This window comes from Larus michahellis, chromosome 4 (assembly GCF_964199755.1).
Source record: "Larus michahellis chromosome 4, bLarMic1.1, whole genome shotgun sequence".
NCBI classification, from domain to species: domain Eukaryota; kingdom Metazoa; phylum Chordata; class Aves; order Charadriiformes; family Laridae; genus Larus; species Larus michahellis.
Window position 1 is genome coordinate 25,215,681 of NC_133899.1, and position 14,708 is coordinate 25,230,388.

The window sequence follows — 14,708 nt, forward strand, 5'->3', positions numbered from 1 at the left end:
GGCGACAGAGCCTGGCAAAGGCCGTCCCCCGCCGGGGAGACCCCCCCGAGGGCCCGCCCCGGCCCCGCCGGAGCCGGGGCCGGGGCCAGGAGCTGAGGCGAGGGAGCTGCTGCGGGGCGGCCCCGCGCCATGGAGCGGTACGAGAAGCTGGGCAAGGTCGGGGAAGGCTCCTACGGCGTCGTCTTCAAGTGCCGCAACAAGGACACCGGCCAGATCGTGGCCATTAAGAAGTTCCTGGAGTCCGAGGAGGACCCGGTGATCAGGAAGATCGCCCTGCGGGAGATCCGCATGCTGAAGGTGGGCGGCGGGCGGCCCCGCTGGCTCCCCGCGCCCCTCTCTGCGGCCGCTGTGGCGCCTGCGGGCTCTGCCCCGCCATTGCGAGCCCGGTGCCGCGGCCGGGGGGGCTGGAGAGGCCGGAGGGGGCTGTCAGGGGAGGGGGCGTCGTGAGGAGACGGGGCGTGAGGGCAGCCATGCGGAGACGGGGTGTCATGAGGGGGGAAGCGAGGACATGGGGCACAAGGGCAGCTGTGGGGAGATGGGGCGTCGTGAGGGAGGAAGCGAGGACATGGGGCATGAGGACACCTGTGGGGGGGAGATGGGGTGTCGTGAGGGGGGAAGCGAGGACATGGGGCATGAGGGCAGCCATGAGGAGATGGGGTGTCGTGAGGCGGGAGGCGAGGACATGGGGCACGAGGGCAGCTGTGGGGAGATGGGGCGTGAGGGCAGCCATCACGAGATGGGGCATGGGGGAGCGGTACATAAAGAGCCAAAATCAGTCAGTTTCTCTGGGAGGAAGCCAGTGCCAGTGAAAGTCTGACCCGTTTGGGAGGGGATGGACATGCCTCAGGACAGAGGTGATGCTGTCACGCTTCAAAGACTCTGGTGCAGGTGGGAGCTAAGGTGCTGGGTGCCTGCCGTCTTCCCTGTGAGTGGTGGAGGAGCATCAACCAAGTCATCCCTGTGCCCTCTGGAGAGGGATTGATCCATTCTCTGTCCCCCCATGGAGTCAGCAGCGTCCTGCCTGGCACAGGCACAGCTCTGCCCATAGTACATGGTCGGCACCGCTTGTTGCAGCAGCTGCCTCTGTGTCCAGGGGATTCCCTCCGGAGAGGAGGACTGTTGGAGCTGGTGTAAAGCTCACGAGCAAAAAAATAGCACGAGGTGGGGGACAGCCATGGGGTGCAGTTCTCCTAGCTCCCTGCTTCATAAATCTGCCCCAGTTCCTCCTTAAAATGCCCTTTCTGAGCCCCCTGGTTTGGGGGATCTGCAGCGTCGGAGCTTGACATGCAGGCGGGATCCAGCCATGTATTGAATGCCGGGGCTGTGTAGGCTCAGAGGTGTTTGCATGTGGAAGTGCAAATGGTTCACCAGCACCTGTGAACCGTGGCAACACCTTGTCTTTGCTGATCCTTTCTTGACTTCTGTCTGAGAGCTCGTCCTCACATAGAAATGAGTCACTCATTCAGCCTCTGTTTTTATTTTCCTGATGAAATAAAAGCACGGGAACATTTGCAGTGAGTCACAGCCGAGGTCCATTAAGCATGCAGAAATGAGGAGAAACCCAGGAGAAAGGAGGAGAGGATGGGGTAAGGTTTCCTTTCACACACCCAGCTTCTGGGCAAAGTTTCTAGGGCCAGAGGTTGTACCCATTGCTTCATGCTTAGCAGACGCTCGTACTATGTTGGGAGCTTGTCCCATCTCTTTTTGAACTGGTGTATTCATTTGGTCTCCATAGCTTCCTGAGGCAGCGAGTGCCACAGCTTTAGGAATGTATTGTGTGAAAAAATATTTCCTTTTATTTGTTATAAACTTGCTGCTGGGTGATGGCATACCGTACCCTCAGTTGTGTGTTCTGAGAAGTGGAGAGAGTTGTTCCCTTTTCAGTTTCCCCAGGATACTCACAATTTTATACACCTCCATCATCTCCCCATCTTCAGCTTTCTCTTTTCCTTGCAGAAGAGCTATAGCTTTAAAACATTGAACTGATTAAAGAACCATGTTAACAGCATGTTGGTTTATTATAAATTTTTAAATAATGGCTTCCAATAGGACTCCTTTTAACAAAAAACATGTCATTCAGACTAGACACAATACATTCTTGTAGACAGTCAATGATTTGGGATTTTGGAGTTAACAGAACCCTACAGAAATCTGCAGAGAAAGATCTTTTGTTTTATTTAAAACTTCTTTCCCAAATTCGTAGTCTGATTTCTGCAAGACATTCCCAGACTTTACTGCCTGTTGGTATTTGCATAGCAGCAGTTGAGACTTGTTGCACTCCGTGTTCATTTCCATGGAGTTACCTTAATTTGCTTGCTAGGAACCGAGTAACTCTCAGATTTGCAACAAAGTGCAAGATTTCAGCAGGTTACAGGATTTCTGGTATTTCTTTTCCCAAAATCTCTTTGTGCTGTCGGCTTGTAGTTTATTGAGCATTTATATAAAGTAAGTGGTCTAAATGTTATTGTCAAAGGAATGTGAAGGCCTGATTCGCTACCTGCTGCGAAAAGAGGCAAAATAAGCCTGGATGCCATCCTAGAGGAGCCATCAGCTTGGAAAAAAGCATGTTTATTTTTCAGTTAGATTTTGAGGAGAAGCAGCCTAAGTTTTTCTCCTGTCTGATGCAAACAGGTGACACATAGCTGTATCGTTTTAGTAACCAATGCTGGAGATGCATTAAGATTTAGATGATATTAAAGATCTGAAAAGGAAAATAAATCATTGTAGAAGTCCCTTGTAATGTAAATGCATCATCCTGAAGGGTCCAATGCCAACACCACTGCAGCTAGAGCCACGGCAGGATCTGTGTCGCGGCGCTGTTGATTTTAACAAGTGCAGACCTGCTTGACTCTCTTTTCAACTTTTTCTCTGTAAATAGTAACAGGTTGGTTGTTTGTTTGTTTGAGGTATTTCCTGGCTTAGGCAACAACTAAGTATTTGTCAAAGATGTAGTGAGATTGTGTTTCATCAGTAAAAAATGTAGGGCCCGATAAATTATTATTCTACACACAAATACCTTGTAGACAAAGGGCTTTTTATGGCCAGGAGCCATGGGAGGTGGGGTTGGAGAGCAGGGCGGTAGGCAGAGTCTTGAAACACCCTGCGTGGTCCCGATTCTATAGGAAAGGCTGGAAATAATGTGAAAACAGAGCGAGTCCGTGTGTAGAGCCCTCAGTGCGTGCTGTTTCCAGAAGGATGTTGTCTCCCCAACCTTCTCCCAGCCCTCCTCCAAAATGTGGGCAAAAGAATAGGAAATGAGAAGCTGCAGTAACATCCACCCTGACCTTTTGCAGGGTGCATTTGAATAACCCCACTGCGCTGAGGCTTCACGTGTGGTAAGAAGCTGTCTGAGCTGCCCGGGAGAGGAAGCCGTGGTATGAGCACATGAAGCGGATTGAGAGGAAGAGGGAGAAGCAGCAATAAAAATTCTCATAATTAACCATCCAGATTCTGACAATAAGCTGGTGAAGCTGAGACGGTGTGCTTTACTTACGCTTATCAGAGGAGGTCTTTGTTTCTCCTAAATGTATGTTTGCCTGCTACAGGCTCTTAGCGTCTGTGATTTCCCAAGCTGTTCTCCAGGGAGAGCTGCTTTTCATTGTGGTCCAGTCAAAAGTTGGATGCATACAATGAAAGGCACTGCCGGATAGCTGTGGGCTCCGTGATGAATTCTTTATCTATGAGCATCTTTTCTAAGAGGCACTTGCTGAAGCCAAGCTGACTTGTTGCCCACGGTCAGTTCCTAAAATAACTGCACCACAGGCTGAGCTGCAGCTGAGCCGCTGCTTCTTGTATAAAAGTTTTCAGCTCAAGGAATTGAGACCCTTGTGGGTAAAAACACCGCCCCCCTGACCTTTACCCCACTCCCCCGGCAGAAACTAACCAGTCCATCTGTTGTGTTACAGCAACTGAAACACCCCAACCTGGTGAACCTGCTGGAAGTGTTCAGGAGGAAGCGGAGGCTGCATCTGGTCTTCGAATACTGTGACCACACAGTTCTCCATGAGCTGGACAAGCACCCCCGGGGGTGAGTGGTCTGCCTCTAACTGGGAGCTTTGAGCAAAGGAGTCAGGGGGTGTCCATGTCATTGCTGCTCTGCAGAGTTTTCAGAGGAATTTCATTAATTACAGGAGAAGTTTCTCAGCCCAGTGCCCAGGACTTGCTCCGTTACTGTGGTTTAGCAATGACGTCCAAAAGAATTGCGTATGAGCCTGCGTGCGCTCCTGCACAGTGCTGCTCACCAAGGAGACTGGAGCGCTGAGCCTGAGCGTTTGCGTGATCTTTGGCTGGCTCGGCAGCAAACCCGAGTGGCTTGGGAGCGACTTGCGTCTTGCTGTGAAGAGGTTAGGGCTGCTGGGGGAGGTGGGCAAGTGGGCTGGGGGCACACAGCCCTCCTTCCTGCAGCTCCCCAGGTGTGTTGCACGTCACTGTGGAAGGCTGCGCAGACCCAGGCACTGGGGCAATGTCATTGAGCACCCAGAACATACATGCAGTCTGTAGTGAGGTCACTGATGACTTGTATGATAGACCAATGACTTGTAGCCTTGTGTTGGCTGGCAGGAGTCACCAGGAGCTATGCCTGCACCTCTCTGGTCAGATACCCTCTTCTTTAAACAGGCGCTTGCACAAAGTGTGAGCTACACGGGCAGAAGGAACATTGTCCAGGAAAGTGTTTGTTCTTTTGGCACATTACAAATGACACTCCCACTAAATACATTGTCCCTAATTATTCACAGTGACTTGGTGCTGTGGAAATGCTAAGCAGAAGTTCATAAATCATTTTACAGGCCTGGAGCTAAATGAATTGCCTGCAGGAGACTAATTGGGAGTTGAGTAAACAAGAGCCTGTTATTCTTTTTTCTCTCTGATGTGGAGCTCTAGAAGGAGAATGGAGCATGCTGATAGCAAATGGCTTTGTGAGCTGGTGAGCAGCTTTCACCCTAGTTTGAACCCGTTCACCTGGAATCTGAAGAAAGGATGAATAACCCTCTGAAGAAAATACTTCATATTTGCTTCCCATTCATCAGAACAACTTCAGTGTGAACAAACATGTAACGCCTGGTTGCGTACTTTGATTTTGATCTTTGCTACAGCAGATGGTCAAGTCTTTTGTGGTCAGGATTAAGATAGGTGGGAAAGAGAGGAGAGGAGGCTGGATCTTTAACAGGTTTTCTTTCTCTGAAGTGTTTGCCAGCCATTGGAGGGAAGGAGAGGAGATGCAAACCAAAGTAGTGCTTTATACTCTTGTAGGAACATCCTTCCCTGTCCCATTTTGATCACCTCTCCACTCTGGACAATCAATGACATGACAGCATTACAACTCGGAGCATGCACCTATCCCACGGATACTCCACCACCTCCAACTCCCTGAGCAGCTGCAGAGGCAGAAATGCCTGCTGACATCTCAGGAGGATTGCCAGGAAGCATGGATGCTAAACACAGCCGCAAGATGGGATTTGACACGGACTTGCACGCCCTGATGTGCGGTCACCAATTTGCAGCCCTCATGCTGGCTGTGAGTGAGTGGTACCGGACACTCTGGCGTGCTCTTAACTGCCATAAATTCTTGTATCTTGTTGCATTGACTGGATTTGGAAGTGGTGTTGATGTTCCCTTTGATCCTCCTGTGATGCTTGGAGGGTAACCTCACAGGAGAGGATTCCAGGGAGGTGCAGGCTCAGCCTCAGCTCTGAAACATGGGAAGAGGTACAAACAGCCACCACCATTAGCAGCGCAGCATGACCGGTTCCCTGCAGTGGAAGATCAACAAACCGAGGGTTATTATGTATTTCTTCTAACTTACTTATAGCAAGAAAACGTACCTAGTGTTTTTTCTCTGAGTTTTCTGACTTGGTTCGTGACAGTTTTGCTCACATATCACTGTACAATGTTAGCACTCAAAGGCATCCTCTTCCTTTTTCCTGTAATAGTGAAGTTCTTTTTAATGACCAAAATAAAAATGTGCTTTTTTAAAACAGGGTACCGGAGCATCTAGTGAAGAGCATAACCTGGCAGACCCTCCAAGCTGTGAACTTCTGCCATAAACACAATGTAAGTCCCCTAAACAGCACTAACGATTGCAGTAACATGGCCTTGGAGGAGAAGGAGATTCTGTTGCCATTTTCCTGATTACAGAGCTTTCATGGGATGAAGTCAGATGAAATTTCCTGTTTTCAAGGGAAACATATATCTGAAATATTAGTGTATACCCATAACAGCTGCATTTACTATCACACAGGTCCCTTGGGTTTTCTGTCAAGGAATGATTTGCACTAATGACCTTAGACAAGCTTCCAGGCTGAACAGGAATATATCCTTGTGTGTTCCCTGTGCCATGCATTACAACTGATGCTTAGAAAACTGGCTTAACATCTAATCAGCTGAGAGCTGAGCAAACTGCTGCTGATTTCACAGAAAGTCCTTCTGTTGATAATCATAGGCATTGAATCATGACACCAGTTAAAAGGTTTCAAAAATTAGATACAATAAACCAGTTTTACAACCCCTTCTCTGCTTTCTGGAGGGAGGTGTGAGTTGTGTGCATGATTGATAGGTGTTTTGTAGAAAGCGGTGGGGATGTGTTAAGAAGCAGGGAAGGAAAGGAGCCTTTCGGAGAAGTTCTTTAGGCAGGCTTAGCTGTAATTGTTTATCTGCCAATGTGTGAGATTTAAGAGTGAGGCAGGAGATTGCTCTGGAATGGGTGTTTTGTCTTTGCTGGGAGAATTATGTCCAGCTGAGCCACAGGAACTTGGCCATAGGGCTGTCCTGCTTCCAGGATTTGTTGTTTTGCTTCTTTTTTCTGTTCCCCTTCTCAGTCTGAAAGATTTAATGGATTTTTAAAGCAGAGGGAACAATGAGATGCTGCAGTTCGACCTGCTGTAGATCACAGGTAATGAAGTTTTATGCAGCTGCCCTTTTTGGAACTCCATGACACTGGTTTAACAAGCAGCATTTCAGTCCTCAGGAGGAGACACAATAATTTACCACCAGCCTAGCTAGGAAAAGTCCGAGGTGTTTGTGCTGAGGCGATGGTAGGGAAGGGACAATGTGAGCCAGACCCTGGTGATTTCAGTAGAGCACACCTTCCATATATAGGCAGAAGAAATGAAGGTCTCTGCTAGTTTGGTCAGCAGAAACTCTTAGCAAAGCCCAAATTCAATTGGTGTGAATCTTCAGCAAGCAAGGTGATGTCCCAAGAATCACAGAATTGCTGATATTGGAAGAGACCTCTGGAGATCATCTAACCAGCCCTCCCACTCAATCTGGGTCAGCTAGAGCAGGTCACTCAGAAGCTTTTCCAGTCAGGGTTTGAATCTCTCCAAGGATGGAGGCTCCACAGACTCTTTGGACAGCCTGTTCAGGTGTTTGGCCACCCGCATAGTAAAAAAAAAAAAGAAAATTGTTTCCGTTTAAATGGAATTTCCTGTGTGTTCAGTTTGTGCCCATTGCCTCTGGTCCTTTCACTGGACACCATGGAGCAGAGCCTCGCTCAGTCTTCTTTACTTCTTCCCATCTGGTATTTATGCAGATCGATAAGATCCTCCCTGAGCCTTCTCTTCTCCAGGTTGAATGATGGTCACAGCTCCCTCATCCTCTCCTTGGATGTCAGATACCCGATTCCCTTAATCATTTTAGTGGCACTTCACTGGAGTCACTCCAGTATGAGCCCATCTTCCTTCTCCTGAGGATCCCAAAGCTGGACACAGCGCTCTGTGCGTGTCTCACCTGTGCTGATTAGAGGGAATGCCAGGCATACTCTGGCATCTACAAGGGTAGATAAAGTCCCACATCTAAACCATAGCCTTCGTCTCATCGGTGAGCTTTGCCAGCAAAATCATTTGCTTGTCCACTAGATTGCCAGTAAATACAGTACATGGACTTGGTCTAAGAACTGATCCCAGGGGGCCCTGGGCACAAAAGCACCTCTCATTGGGATCTTCCCACATATTCATAAAACGCAGGCCCTTATTAGGAGTGTGTAACACACAGCTGTATCAAGTGAGTTGCATTTGCAGAGCGCCAGGTTAACAACAATCCTTGCTGTGCAAACCTCGCCCCTCCTGCCGGCTGATTCCCAACTGGTGCTGGGGGGCTGGCTCGGTGTTGTCCAAGTGACACAGAGCTATGCAGCTGAAGCTGGGCACCTGCACAGTGTCTCATCCCGAAGGTGGGGTATAGGCAGGGAAACCATCCTGCGCAGCAGGATGTGGCTTTGGCTGCTGCTAAGAAATCCTTTCATCTTCTCTTTCAGCAGGAATGATTGCCTGCTTAACATTCATGGCACAATGTGCAAGGGGTATGTGACTGAATTAAGAGGTCCTTTATCTGAGGGCCAGGTTAAAGTCTTGCCTCTAACCTTGGTTTTTTCTGTGTCCAGTGCATCCACCGAGATGTAAAGCCAGAAAACATCCTGATAACAAAGCACTCCATCATCAAACTTTGTGACTTTGGATTTGCTCGCATACTGAGTGAGTGCGGACTTGCTACTTACATGGATTGTTAATATGTGAAAGCTCAAATGAAGTGTAGGATCAGGCTTTCAAACACCAGTAAAGACTCATTGTCTTTGTCTGATGCACATGTAAATCATCCTGGGTAAAGACTGGCGTGTTTTCACAGTGAAGCTCTGCTAAAGGCAGGGTAGAGATCCCCAAACCAGCTTATAGGGAGATGACCCAGACTCCGTGATGCCAAGTGCCTCTGTAAACAAACTCCATCTGAGCTCCCTGCTGGTGCAGCTGCGCTGCTGGTGGTGCTGGCGCTGGTAGATGGAAGTTGGCCTTGGGCATCTTGGAGCTGCCAGTCCTTGCTTATGCAATGCTGGAGACACAGCTGGAGTTCCCTGGCAGGAGGAGCCCCTCTGGCAGAAAGCACTGTCTCTGCAAACAATGGCTTCACATTTTCCATTGTAAATAAACCCCCGATCTGTTTTTTTTTAGCTCTTGTTCAGACAAATCACGTGGGCTTTGAGAACTGACCACTGGCTGATGCAGGGCCCTGCTGTGGAGCTTTGCATATTTTAATTTTGAGAAAAATGTGTTCTTGATTTTTGCCAAATATTAAGTGTTTCAAAAGTTGGGTTCTGCTAGTGGCCAGTGACTCATCCTGTTCCTGTAGCTATTGCCTGCCCAGGAGGTGCCCCAACATGTGTAACAACTGATGGTAGCTCATTTGCATCTTTCTGATCCCACATTCCTCTTTGTTTCTCTCCTTCCTGACCCCAACCTAGCTGGTCCGAGTGACTATTACACAGACTATGTGGCTACCAGGTGGTACCGCTCTCCGGAGTTACTTGTGGGAGACACCCAGTATGGCCCTCCCGTGGACGTGTGGGCGATAGGCTGTGTCTTTGCAGAGCTGCTCTCCGGGGTCCCCCTGTGGCCTGGCAAGTCTGATGTCGACCAGCTGTACCTCATCCGGAGAACCCTGGGTAAGTGTCCCCTCTGTTCTGGTCAGAGCCCCGGCCTTCCCCATGCCTTTGGCAGGACTAGAGCTTGCCCAGCAGGAGTTTCCTCTGTGGTGGGAATCGGGATTAGCCAGGAGGTGAATTTACCCCGTGGATTCCTCCCTTTAGTAGGTGCTGGCTTATTTGAGGTGTTGCTCTTCTTAAAAGGGAGATGGGTTTTCCTGGCGTGACTTAGACAGGGACATCTTGTTAGGAGATCGCGTAGTTTGAGTAACAGATGCTGCTTCAGGTCCTGGCAGGATCTGGGGAAACAAAGTTGGCATCCATGTGGGTGGTGACTGTTCTTCAGAAAACGATCCGTGGGGCAGAATTGGTTTCAGCTTGTACGAGCCAGCAGTGCCAGGCTGTGGCTAAAAGGCTCCCAATGGACAGGGCCAGGTAAGCAGGATCAGGCAAACTGCCTGAAACCGTCCTTCCGCTCTCTTGAGCAGTGGTGGCCTCTGGCAAGCTGGGTCAGGTGCTGGGCAGTTTAAGAAAGATGTGGGATGTGTTAAGTGACCACTGGATGCCCCTCCTGGTCCTTTGGGGTGGCTTGGTGACTACCAGGGTGTGGGGAGCACAGGGCCAGCCCCGCAGGAGACACAGAAACACTCACCTGTGCTGCTGTCCTCTCCACATCTTCAGCCATCTCCACACAGACACAAGGATGAGGTGCCTGTATCAGAAAGGACTGGGAATGCTTTGTGTAAAAGTCTGAAAGATCCAGGTATTTCTCAGGGTTTGGTTTCAAGCAAAGTGGTCCTTGCCTCTAGATAACAAATAGTTGGATCTAGTTCATCACAGCTTTGGAGGTCTCGTAAACATTGCCGGTGCCTTGGCTGTGCACTTGAGAAAGAGTGTGAACATTGAAGTTTGTCTGTTCCAAAGTTTGTCTGTTTGTCCGGCGTGTCCGGTGTAAGCAGGGGAGTCAGCTGCTGATCCCGCCTTAACACATTGGGAAGGGTCCCTGGCTGAAGCTGGGTGCTGGGGCAGGGCTGGAGTTTTGGGTGCTGGTAGGTGTTTGCACAGCGCCCTCCACTATGGTGCTGGGACACGTGCCCCCACTCACCCACACGCTGCTCTTGAGTTCTCCCAGCGCCCAGGGGAGGTGCAGGTGCTGGCACAGGGCAGACGAGTTTGTGCACCTTCGTGCCTTGCCCACCTCATTCCCTGGTCTTCTGCAAAGGGGTGTTTTTGCTAGTGCCAATCCAAATGTGCAGTTACCCAAATAACGCAGTGATAGTATCTAGGCATTCGGCACAGGGAGGTATATAGAAATAGGTATTTTTCAAGGCCCCCAGCTATAGTGGTCCCCGTTCATAAAAGCTGTTCTGCTGCACAGAAGAGGCTGGAAGAGGCACCACAGCTGGGTACTCCTGCTCCAAAAACTGCTCCCACCGGCTGAATTTCTTTGAGCTATTTACAGCATGAGGCCCTGGGCAGTTGTGACTGCGGGCAGCTGGAGCTGTGTGGCACAGTCACGCGGCTGTGGGACCACTGGTGTCCTAGATGGATGTTAGTTTTCACCAAAGAACATTTCGTCGGCTCCCTTGGTGGTACTCCATCTCTTTCGGTGTTCTCTCAGATGGTGTCAGCCGTGTTTGAGGATACAAGCTTGTTTAATGCAGGCGCTGTAGAAACAGCAAATTAATCCTACCTTTTTTTTTTTTTTTTATTCTTGGTGAAAGGGGATCTTATTCCCAGGCACCAGCAAGTGTTCAGCACCAACCAGTTCTTCAGCGGGGTGAGAATTCCTGACCCGGAGAGCATGGTAAGAGCTCCCTCCAGACACGCTTCCCCGAGCCACAGGCTAACTAGCCGTCTGTCTGCAGCCCTAAGGAGACAGGGTGTTTGCACAGAGAAATGTTCCTGCTTCTTTTCACCCAGAGCACATGCACTGGCTGCTTTGGAATTACAGCTGGAAAAGCCTCGCTTGCTCAGCTTGACCAGTCCTGTGCTGTGCAGCGTTTCTTCCCTATCCAAAAGCTTTGCCCTCTACTTTGCCGATGTACACTAGAACGTTACTTGGAGGTGGATGAACCCCTCTCATGACGTTTTAACCGATACCCCGTGTAAAAGCTGTCAAACAAATGCTGAATCTCTGCTCCTTCTCCCCGCTTCTGGTGGCACAGCAGCCAACCTACCCCTCCTCAGTAGTGCCAGGCAGCTCCCCTCTGAGCACGCAAAGTGACAGATGCATTTTGCGAGGTACAGGTTGTGTTGCTGGGGAAAGCTGGTTCTCTGTACCCTGATGAATAACAAGCTTGCTAATATGAGGAAACACACTTCTTTTTTTTTTTCCCCTCCAGGAGCTGTTAGAAATGAAATTCCCTGGTATTTCATACTCTGCTTTAGCTCTCATGAAGGTAAGAAAACCACAGCCAGTGGAGGAGCTCTGCACTGAGACCTAGCAAATGCAGCCTGTTTTGCTTCTCAGCTGGTAAATGCTTTGAGAGTTGGCTACTGAATTATCAGAGATTCATTGAAAAATAGAACTGGAGGGGATTTGGAGAGGATTTTTAATCCACTCTTCTCTAATCTACTCATCTTTACCATGGAGGTGGAAAACATTGTTCCCATATTAAGATGCACGGAATGGAAACGGTGAGGATGGAGACATTAAAAAGAAGCTGTGAACAGTATTGGCTGCACTGGACACTGGAACAGCACAGCTAGTGCCATTCTGGATTCCTCTGTTTAAAAAGTTGTTCAAATGAAAGTTACGGGCGTAACTGGTTTTGGAGGCTTGCTGGTTTGCTACACCGTGCACTTGTAACTGCCCCTTTAACCACAATTTCTATTACCGCCTTGTGGCAATTGTTCAGTATTAGCTGCTTTGCAAGCTTCGTGCTGACTCTGAAAAGCCAGACTCTACAATTCATTAAAAAAAAAGATTAACACACGTATCTGTGCGAGTACTTGTTGGCTGTGGTGAGTGGCTGGAATTGTGCTGACCTGTTCAGCAAGTGTTTTGTGTGATCCTTTACTTCATCTTTTCCAAGGGTTGCCTTCGGATGGACCCTGCCGAGAGGCAGACGTGTGAGCAGCTGCTGCAGCATCCCTATTTTGACAGCATGAGGGAGGCAGCGGATCTGGGGAAAGAACATGAAAAAATGGCTCGGAAACCAGGCCGGCTGACTCGGAAGCACGTGGCAGGGGTAACCTTTTCATTGTAGTATTTAATGTTCAGTAACGTTCGGTAAGGAGGGGGCTGGGCCTCTGTTGGCTGCCAGGAGGTGGGCTCACGCTGGCAGGTTAACAGTGAGAGACCTCCTGCCTTGGACCGAGCTTAATTTTAGGCCGAGGAGAAAACGCACCTCCTGGCTAAGGAGTCACTGGGGAGAAGCAGTTGGGTTTATCCAGGGATGCGCATTCCTGACAAAGACTAGCAGGGTGGCTGGACAAACCGGATGGGCTTGCATGGCTGCTTTAATTCAGGGAATCTCAGGGATCTTTTCGGTGCTTTCTAATCCCAAATTATGGAGATGGCCAAAATGCCCAGTTCCATTTGTAACTGCTCATGGGATGTGGTCCCTCACTCAGTTCCAGACATTACACAGTGCACTGGGAGTCTCTGCAACTGGAGTTGCGAAGCGCATGTCTCCCTGCCGTTTCACTCTGGGCAGCTGCCCGCCGGCTCCCAGCCCAGCCTCCTGGCACAGGCCACTCTGCAGCTCTTCCTTCCTGTGAGCCACATTCCCCGTGACAGCTGTAACACTGGGCTGCTGACATGCAGGGATGTCGGAGATGTAGGATGGAGAACGGCTACAGCATAGAAATCCCTGGATCAAACTGACTCGCCTCTTCCATTTCTATGATGTAGGATATAACGGTAATGTTTTTCTTGCCCTGGGTGACTGGGAGGAATACCGTTAACGAGCTGCCCTGGTTGCAGTCCAGTTGTGGAACCCCATGACTCTTAGTTTGAAAAGTACAGGCTTACAGTATGAACAGTTTTAACCCTTATATTCCATTTGAAATGTGAAATGCATGCTTTGTTCTCATTTCAAACAAATCCCCACTTTGTAACTTTTCCTTTAGTTACAGTACCTGCCTCAGCTAACCAGTAGCAATGTTCTGCCAGCTTTGGACAGCAAGAAGTACTGCTGCAAAACACAGAAGTCAAACTACCATTTCCCTAACATCTAACCGGATGGCAGGTTACAAACTATTTATTCAAAGTTCAAGACATTCAGAATTTATAAAAGGAGGATACGTGGTGGAAAACTAAATTAATACATGTTATGACATACACAAAAGTGGTCGGTAGTGTATTCTGGGTCACTGATGGAAGGAACGTGATGCACAGAGAGAACTCCAAGCTCGTGTTAGCGTTCTGTGTACAAAGGAAAATATATTTGTTTTGCTTTAATTTGTGATTGCGTACCAGTTTGTGATTGTACACTGGTTTGTGATCGTATACTGGTTCAGCATTGCTGCAACCCAGTGTTTACAGTGTGAATTGAAAAACTCTTGCCCGTCCATCACCTGTATTTCAGACTTGGCAGAAGAACTGCGACCTCGCCAAATAACTCCGAGTCCCGCTGCGCCCAGACAGCAGTGCTGCTTCGGGCTGGGGCGAGGCCACCGAGCCCGCAAGGAACCGCACACGTATATCCAACGTACCTGTTTGTGGAGCCGAGCCTGGTGAGAGGCTACTGACTGCTCTGGTTGGTTATAAACCTGCGGGAACAGCACTGCTTTAAGCGATGTCTGTTTTGTACTGCATTTATAGACCCCAAAGTACCAAAAGTACCGGTAAGGGCTTAGACTTCATGGAGGGCCCAAGAGGCAGCGTTACCAGGAGAACATTTTAATAGTAAAACCTGTTGTTTCTTTAGTCTTTTCAGAGTTTCTCCTGCCTGTTTCTTCCTTGCACTATGAGGTTGTTTTTACTCGCTGTTTCTGTCACTAGTGAAGTCACTTGCCCTAATGTTACAGAAATTGTTTTTATCAAACATAATTCATGAATATAATTTATAACATTGGCCAGACACAGGCAGGAATCCTACCTAAGCATGTGTATTAGAACGATTCTTGGGTTTTGTGTAATCTCAGGATGTAATATTGTGTTGATTTTGAATAAAAGAAATGTAGCTTATTTTTCCAATTTACTGGATCTGTTTCACTGCATAAAGTTTCACGACTGGGCAAGGAACATCCTCTTTCTACTTGAAACCTAGAGCAAAACTGTTTTCTTTTCCCACTACTGTTCTGTGTTCAACAACAGACGAAGCAGTTGTGATGTCTGTAGATCACTCTG

The 14,708-nt window shown here is 48.8% G+C and overlaps 1 protein-coding gene across 1 annotated transcript; it reads left to right on the forward strand.

The window, feature by feature from the left end:
- On the forward strand, positions 1 to 14,597 carry CDKL1 (cyclin dependent kinase like 1). Its single transcript, XM_074583579.1, has 9 exons — positions 1 to 297; positions 3,906 to 4,027; positions 5,979 to 6,051; positions 8,378 to 8,468; positions 9,230 to 9,430; positions 11,134 to 11,216; positions 11,755 to 11,811; positions 12,448 to 12,603; positions 13,487 to 14,597. The coding sequence occupies exons 1-9, from the start codon at positions 130 to 132 to the stop codon at positions 13,592 to 13,594; spliced, it is 1,059 nt and encodes a 352-aa protein (XP_074439680.1). The 5' UTR covers positions 1 to 129; the 3' UTR covers positions 13,595 to 14,597.
- Positions 14,598 to 14,708: the final 111 nt, after the last annotated feature.